Source organism: Podarcis liolepis (assembly GCF_965112155.1).
Source record: "Podarcis liolepis genome assembly, chromosome: 2".
Taxonomy (NCBI): domain Eukaryota; kingdom Metazoa; phylum Chordata; class Lepidosauria; order Squamata; family Lacertidae; genus Podarcis; species Podarcis liolepis.
In genome coordinates this window covers 76583110-76591830 of record NC_139555.1, presented here as the reverse complement: position 1 = coordinate 76591830, position 8721 = coordinate 76583110, and the positions used below count along the sequence as shown (strand labels likewise).

General features: G+C 41.7%; 1 protein-coding gene across 3 annotated transcripts in view; it reads left to right on the top strand.

The window, feature by feature from the left end:
* The first annotated feature begins 5 nt into the window (after positions 1–5).
* CENPP (centromere protein P) overlaps positions 6–8721 on the top strand; it is a 155307-nt gene continuing 146591 nt past the window's right edge. Inside the window, exons 1-4 of one of the 3 annotated variants that reach the window (XM_083489044.1) lie at positions 6–498; positions 2175–2330; positions 3290–3447; positions 4680–4801. In XM_083489044.1, the coding sequence (XP_083345170.1) occupies positions 2194–2330; positions 3290–3447; positions 4680–4801 (417 nt within the window). In that variant the 5' untranslated portion in view covers positions 6–498; positions 2175–2193. The other 2 variants (XM_083489042.1, XM_083489043.1) reach the window with 2 other exon arrangements.

Genomic DNA, 8721 nt, shown 5'->3' with positions numbered 1-8721 from the left:
GGCTCTGAAATATATAGCCCAGTGTTATTAAGTGCAGTTCTGACCATGTCTTCTCAGAGGTAGGCGCCCAATGAATTCCATGGGGCTTAATCGTCTCTGGTCCGCGGAGTTAGGAACGCTCGAATACGCTGCAGTCACTTTGTTAAGTAGCTCTTGATTTAGGAAAAAAAAGGGAGGGAAGGTTGGTAATGGAAGGGCGCTGAAAGCTACCCGTTTTGTCCTTTTGTAGTTGTGGACGTTTTCCCACCTGAATCAATGAAAAATCTATACAAAACACAGCTTGGGTACCAAACGGCCACCTGAACCGCTCCCTCCAATGCTCGCCCAACAACCCAAAGCAGATGCTGCGCGCGTGTTCCCGTTTTAGAGCTCTGCACCGCTCTAAACTTTTCCTATCTCTACGTGCCATCCAAGCTCACTGTTTCCCAGCCGGACAAGTATACTCTGCAGACTTCTGGACTGAACTATCTGATCTTCCTCAAGAGGGAGAAACGGAAGGTAGTGGGGTGTGTGAAAAAGAGAGCTATGGGCTGTTCCGCGGAAACTTTTTCTGTCCGCGGCAAGGCTCTTCGAAAGAGTCGTGGCGGGGTGTGGGGAGACCTAACCCAACCCCAGGGTTATGACGAAGCTTACTAGCCTGTTTATCTCTCTCCCCCCGCTTATTCTAAGCGATGGTAGCGTCTGAGACGCGCTTTATTTGGCGGTTAGTTCAGATCTAACGCCTGGTCGGAGGAGCTCGAGCTAGGGCGGTTTTCGCGGCGGCGCGAGGGGTACGTTGCCTTCCTTACGTCAGCCTCGGGGCGGTGGGGCCAGGGGAGAGTTGCCAGGAGTTGCTGCTGAAGCAACGACGGGGGCCCCTGTTGCCTTTGGCGAGAGTGCCTCTGAGCCTGTGCCGTTCCCTGCCGCCTGGCCCTCCCCACCTTCGTAGTCGCGGCGGGTCTCCATGCCAAATGGCCCCACAGTTGAGGCCTGTGTGAGACGTTTTTGCCCCCGAGGGAAATTTTTGCCCCTGCCGGGGTGGGAGCTTCCATGCTGGCCTCCCCAGCGGCAAAGCGGAGCTTCTCCAGGGTCGGGTGATGCCATTTCTGCCGCCTGAGAGGACCGCTTCATCCCGCCTCATCTGGGGTCCAAGCCCTCCGTCAGCAACTATTTCTTGCCCCCGCCTCGACTCCCTCAAAGTTGATGGCAGGGACGGTGAGGTTAGTGTAATGCCTTGATGGCAAAGCACCGCATAAGAAAAAACCCTTCGAGATGAAAACACTGGGGAAGCCTGGGACTCTTAGTAGGGCTTGCATTTGGTGGCCATAAAGGAAGCCCACCTCTGTCCCCATTAGACGTATATGTGTGCATACGTTGAAAAGCACATTTTGCTCTCTCCCCTGCCCTGTGTTTCTACCTTCATGATACTTAAAGAGCAAAAAAAGAAAAAGGAAAAAGGACAAGTATGCCAAGACTGACAATAAAGAAATGTACTTGGCATGTGTGGTTTGATATTTTAGACTCTCAGATCACAGCACTTGTATCTACATGGTACCTCAGGTTACATATGCTTCAGGTTACACACACTGCTAACCCAGAAATAGTGCTTCAGGTTAAGAACTTTGCTTCAGGATGAGAACAGAAATCGTGCTCCGGCGGCACGACAGCAGCAGGAAGCCCCATTAGCTAAAGTGGTGCTTCAGGTTAAAAACAGTTTCAGGTTAAAAACAGACCTCCGGAACAAATTAAGTACTTAACCCGAGGTACCACTGTATTTAATGTCACCGCACCACAGAATATATCCAGTGATCTTGAGGGTATTCAGGACATCTTACATTTGGTTCAGGCAATCTAACTGCATGTTATAAACTTCTGTAATAGTTAAGCTGAATCTCATTCTTGCTTCTGACAACTAAGACGAGCTAACTACATGGATTGTACCCCAAAATTCAAATTCACTTACTTCAAATTAATTTCTTCATTAAGATATTAAGAGATAAACAATTAAAATCATGCCAACTTTAAAAAGCTTTTAGGGATGATTACCAGAATGTCTGGTAAGAAAGCCAATGAATAAATGTTACTTTTTCCACTTAAGTTTGAAAATTTAACCTTAATTTTAATGACATTAATTTTTGGGGGGGATGGGGAATCCATTACTTACCAAACTGCTGTTTTCATTCTCTTTTCTGTAGGAAGCCTGGGGTGTGAAAAATGAATAATAATGATATTAAGATTTATGAAAATGAAATCCAGTCTTTGGAAGAAGAAATTAAGATGTTAACAGAAGAATATGAATGTAGTCTACATGGATCTTTTGCTTATTCTGATGGGGAGATAATGAAGGCTATGTATGCAAATCTATCTATCTATCTATCTATCTAATTAGCCCAATCCATGTTTATTCATATGTAAAGCCAACTGAGTAATGTGCAGTTTGGGACTGATCCTTGAAGGGTCCTGAGTTTGGTTTGGACAGTAATGTAGAAAATTGCCTTTATCCTATATGCAGGCAATGTAAAACTGAACTTTTTTCTGTTACTCAAATGTAAAAGGGCATCTGTTACAGATATCTTAGTGGCAGCCAGTACATTAAGTGATTAGGAAGCTGGTACTTTGAAATTGGAAATGACCTTTTGTTTCAACAATAGATGTGCTTTTACATGGTATCAGTTAGAAAAGGAAAATAAATATTAACACCAGTGTAAAGAACAGATGGCCTTGAGTACTGTTGTGTACAACCTGCCTAATTATCATATTTGTTAGATTTAAAACTAAAATGATCAGTTTGCTCATTTTTAACATAATGATATTGGTTCGTGGCTTATTGCAACAAGAACAACTTGTGTTCCTGTAGGCTTCCTCTTCCCCTCATGCATTTATCTTTGGCACTGATAGTTTCTTAAGCCACTGTTTCTTGCAACTTCCCAGATGAGAAATACATTAGTTTAAGGATTCACACAAAAAAATCCCCCAACAGAATATGAAACCAGGATATTCTGATTTGTTGGAAGTCCTAGATTTAATAATCTAGGATACTGGCGCCAAAGCCAAACTTGCAAGGAAAGGAAGAGAGAAGGGAGTGTCTGGGTACACAGTTCATTATTAATTGAATAAAATATGGCTTATTGGACCAAGTTCATTAAGTTTGAGCCAGTCCAGTGCAATGTAAGTCTAGTGTTATGTAAAACAATACTAGGGAGATGTGTATTGAAATACTTTACACAAAAAACTAGGCTATTTGCCAATATGTCAGTGCTGGAAGTAGGCTTCTCATTTTCTTGCTGACAGCTGAAGTTTTTTCTATCAGGAAATCATTTAAAGGAAAATCTCAAGAAGACTTAAGGCACTATGAATTTTCTCCAGACTTGAAAACTCAGCTTGACTTCTTAGAGTCTGATCTCTTCTTCATGATGAAATTTACAGGCATTTGCTTCACACATTGTTCTAGAAAACCTGTGGAGAAAAGTAAGTATTTTGACTCTTTGTGCCTCACCCATTCTTAATTTCTATAAGCTTCTGTCATATGTCATACCTTATCACATTTGAAAAGATCCTACAGCTGGGGTAGGATAACCTGTTGTCCAAATCCTCAAGCTGTAGTTTCCGTTTTCTGTATAGTCTTTAATTCTACATAAGATGTATTGGGACTGCATATCCTCATGATATCAGATAGGTGGAGGTATGGAGATGAGTGAAGGTTTACAGAGGAGAGGAAGAGGCCTAGTTAAATGAAAGCCCCCCCTTCTGTTTTTCCTTTTGTATTTTAGAATCTGGGGATACTGGTCAGCCAACACTGGTTATACTGGTGGTGCTGACTAATGCCAGATCTGCCCAGAATAAAACATCTATCACCAAGCTGACTTGGTGTGTATAACAGACTCGGACTGATGAGTTTGGTGGCCATTTGCTAACCCAGGTGTGTTCACCTGTGTATTTGGTGCAACATCATTCCATGTCAGAGAGATTAACGGTGGGGAGGGGTTCACCATAGTCCATAAAATCTTCGTCCCCTTTTCTAGGAGGAGACTGATGTGCATTGTCTGGGTTCAAGGGATTGTATGTGTTGTTGGGCCAGAGAGACAGATCAGAGATGTTGTTAATGTACTGTTCATCCCAGTGTACTACAATCTCCCTGATCAAGCAGGTGTGAGTATTCTCGAAAATTATGTTGAATAGCTTTTTCAGAGTGGTCATGGGGGACTTCAGTATTCATACTAAGGCTGCCCAAGCAGGTGGGCTCTGGACATCATAGCCTCCATGACAATGACAGGGCTGTCTCAGTACATTGTTGGCCCAGCACATGTGGCTGGACATAACCTTGACTTGATCTTAGCCATTTCATTGATTAGGGAACTCACTGTGAGTCTGTTGTCAGTACAGATTGTTCCTTGGTGTGGTTTGGAATGAATGCGGCTACTTCACTCTATAGGGGTCCTCTAAATATTTTCTGGACTCTCAGCTCCCATCATCCCCAGACAGCATAGTGAGGGAAGATGGCAGTTCAGAACAAGCAACACGTGGAGGGTCCACAAGTTCCTCCAGCCCAGCTTCAGACAATTGTAATCATGAACTGGTTGGTAGAATAAATATTTTATGTTAAATATGGCTAATTTTAATGTTATTACTTACTTTTTAAAATGAATTAAACAGATATCAGTACAATAATAAAGGTCTCTTTTTGTTTACTTTTGTGGTAGGTGGAACTAGAACTACACACAAATACAGGCTATCAGGAAATTGCCATTCAGTGTCCTTTCAGTTGGAATTTCAACTCATGGAAGAAAATCAGGCAAAGGAAGAAGACGTTCATATCAAACAGGTATATATTAGGAAGTCTGATTTTTCTTTGGCAACCATCTATATTTGGTCACAGCGTCACTTTGATTATTTTGGTAACTACTTTTCTAGAAAGTCTAGTAGCATTTCCCTTCAGCATGAAAGATAAAACATCACTTTTCCTTGCTAATGATTAGTATTTGGTGTGCGCACGTGTGTTTCTAAAAAGAAAGCTCATTGCAATATTTAATTTAAAGCATTTATGTCACACTCTTCAGCTGAAATGGCATCCAGAGTGACTTATATAAGGTCACTTAACAGATATGGCAGCACTGACTCTCAGGCCAACTATGTAAAGTGATGCAAAATGAAAAAGGGATGAAGAGGAAAGAAGAAAATTATAGAAACCTCTAGCACCAGTTCTTACAGTTAAAGTTCCATAACACTAACCAACTTGCGTGGAAGTACTGTAGTTGAAGAAGAGCCAAATTTAACTAGTCTCTGAGTAGAGTTGTTTGAGTCACCTTGCCATCCCATCTCTGCTTCTGATAGAATACAATGAATAGTACTGAGGGTTGTATTCAACTGACCTTTAGTATTGAAATTAATGAACCTATGCTAGTCATGATCATTAATTTCAATGGGTCTTCTCTGAGTAAGAGACTACACCCCTGAGTATTTTATGTGTATTTAATTTAGAAACACATGAAAGATTAGTTCTTCTGATGACTTGTTCCATTTAAGAGCACAATCCTGTGTTTGTCTATTTAGAAGTAGGCTCCACTGAGTTCAGCTGCTTATTTCAGTGTGTACAGCAGAGGTTTTCAACCTTTTGAGTCCACAGCTCCATTAACCAACTACATTCTTTCTGCAGCACCCCTGGGGCTCAGGAGCCCAATTAAGTCACCCCTTGACTGAAGAGCTGGCAGCCTCTCACCCTTTTTTGAACACCCTCCCTTGTGAAGTATTCCCTCAGCCTCCTCTCCTCTCCTCTCCTCTCTCCTTGGAAGTCCTCCCGGGAGAAGTTGCTGCTGCTGTCCCTGGTCTCTGAGCTGACCATCCCCCCAAGAGAGGTTCCTCCGAGAGGCAACATTCACCTGAGGAGCTTATAGCCAGGGCTGCTGCAATAAACAGCTGTCTAAATTGCCAGTAGATGGCAGCATTTTCCATCTTCTCATAATGACATAGTCATGAGCATCAAAATATAAATTACTATAGATTTGTCCTATTGTAATCTAAATGGGGTGTGATGGGAGGGTTGAGTTAGAACAAGTTAAAGGTAAAGGGAACCGCCAACTTTCTGATTGGCAAGCCCTAGGCTCTGTGGTTTAGACCACAGCGCCACCCGCATCCTGTTAGAACAAGGTAAATAAGTCTAAATTGCCAGTAGATGGCAGCATTTTCCATCTTCTCATAATGACATAGTCATGAGCATCAAAATATAAATTACTATAGATTTGCCATTTGTATCTTTATTGAAAAATTGTTTCCCCTTTAGAAAAATATATGTACACCAGTGTTTCATAAACTAGCACTGAAATCCAGACTTCTATTTTATATTTTATAACGTAGGTCTAAAGTCTGTCATACTCACCTTGTTCACTTATCCCAGTAGGACAGACATTGTCTCACTGTGAGCATGCAAGTGGCTTCTGCTTCAACTCCCCACCCACTGCATGAGTGGGAATTGCAAACCATGATTTCTGGCTGATTTTGGGATGGTTTTGGATATAACACTAAACCAAGGATTGCTGTTTGCTGTTTCTGCTCCTGCTAGGGGAGCTGAATTGGAAGCCATCTGTTCATTCATGGTAAACTATTAACTGGTTGATTGTGATGCATGAACAAGGTGAGTATTGCAGATTATGTATTCTTCTGCTCTGAAATATACTATAAAGCTATATAGTGTAAGAAATAGTCATTAAAACAGGAGCCTCTGTTTATGTGACATCTTAGGTTTCTTACAGAGAAACACCAAATTATAATATACCTAGCAACTGTAGTTATTTTTTACACTTATAATTTAAATACAGCACAAAATAGCACTTTCCTGTAATTTACCTCTGCAACTGTAGCTGTGATAATCCTGCTTGGAATTGGTTAGTTGTCATGTGCAGCATTTGCCTTACAACAAACATCTGCCCTCAGTGGGGCAGTTCAGTTGTAATGCTGGTGCTTTTTAAACTGTGGTTAGGTAATCAGTGCTAGGCAGTGGGGTAACATGTTTCCTCTAGAGTGAAATTATCTCCCACATTTAATTCTACATTAATGCTTATTATTAAGATTAGATAGTGTCCCCACATAACCTAGATTTGTTAATCGATTCCAGACTCTAATCTCAAATCCTGATTAAAGAAGGAAACTGGCTAGTCTTACATCGGCATGAAGGTAAAATTTATTCCAGGGTGACCAAGATGATCAAGGGTCTGTAAACCAAGCCTTATGAGGAATGGTTGAAGGAACTGGGTATGTTTAGCCTGGGAAAGAGGAGATATGATAGCCAAATATCTAAAGGCTTGTCAAACGGAGGATGGAGCAAGCTTGTTTTCTCCTGCTGCAGAGGGTTGAATCCAAACCAATGGATTCAAGTTACAGGAAAGGAGATTTCAACTAAATATCAGGAAGAACTTTCTGATGGCATAGCTGTTCAACAGTGGAACGAACCCCCCCCCCCGAAGGTGGCGAACTCTCCTTCCTTGAAGGTTTTAAAGCAGAGATTGAATGGCTATCTGTCATGGATGCTTTAACTGAGATTCCTGCATTGCAAGAGGTTGAACTAGATGTCCCTCATGGTCCCTTCTAACTCTACAATTCTAAAAATTAAAAAGACTTGGAAAATAAAAAAATATTCACCTTGTGCTAAAAAGATCACAATGTAAGCAGAAGATGTGCTTTCTGGGAGGGCATTCAGCTATCCCTAAATATCCACCTGTAGATCTTTCATACAGTGGAATTGTAATAGTGTCTATAGCTTTAGGTTGCTGCTGAAATGAAGTAATTTTTCTGTGAAAATTAAAAGACCAGAAATTGTTCACATGATGTCCATTATAAGTGGCAAACTGCCATTTGCAGCATGGTTGAGTTGATGTAATCTGTTGGTCTTTCCCTAAGACTTTTCCATTTACATCATTTACATGGTAATTCCATGAATTACTATTTGTGTCTTGCCAAGATCAGAGAACGAAGGAAAGTAAAAACAAGTAATAGGTTTTCCTTAAGTAAAATGAAAGCGGGTAGGAGTGCAGCAAAGTGAAGGGAGTGAAAATGGTTGACTGTTTGCATGTTGCTGTTATATGTGTATTTGACATCCCTAGAAACCAGCTGTATGGGTGTTTTAGTGTGTTCTCCACATGTTGTGGAAACAATAGCATAAAACAAGAGATCAAATAAAAAACCCCAAACCTTTAGTTTTTAAGGTATGTGATATCCATAAGTTCATCTAAAGAATCTTGCTGAAGTGTTTTAGGATAATCAGTTCTAGAACATTGTAATATCTCATGACCATCATGGTTAGCAGCTCTTGATAGCCTTATCCATGGGTAGGCAAACTAAGGCCCGCGGGCCAGATCAGGCCCAATTGCCTTCTGGATCCGTCCCATGGACGGTCTGGGAATTGCCACTTGGATCTCCAACACACGCGTTATTTCCCTCTCCCTCCCTCTCCCTCACACAGTGGCGGTACCTCCTCCCTCCCTCCTCCTGGCTTCTCCCCGCCCTGTCTAGAGGAGGAAGGGGGCTGGGCTTTGTTGGTGCCAGCAGCAGCAGCAGCAGCACTCGAGCGGCTGCCATTTTAAGCAGCCCCTCTCTGGAGCCCCTTCGCCAGTAAATTTTTTAACTTGTTCACTTATCTCCTAAAATGTCCATTTCTTTGTATGGCTTCAGTTATTCTATATTTTTAAGAATGGACTTGTGGTAGCTCATGAATGCTTTGCACTGCTTTGGGGATATAAATCTAAAATAAAA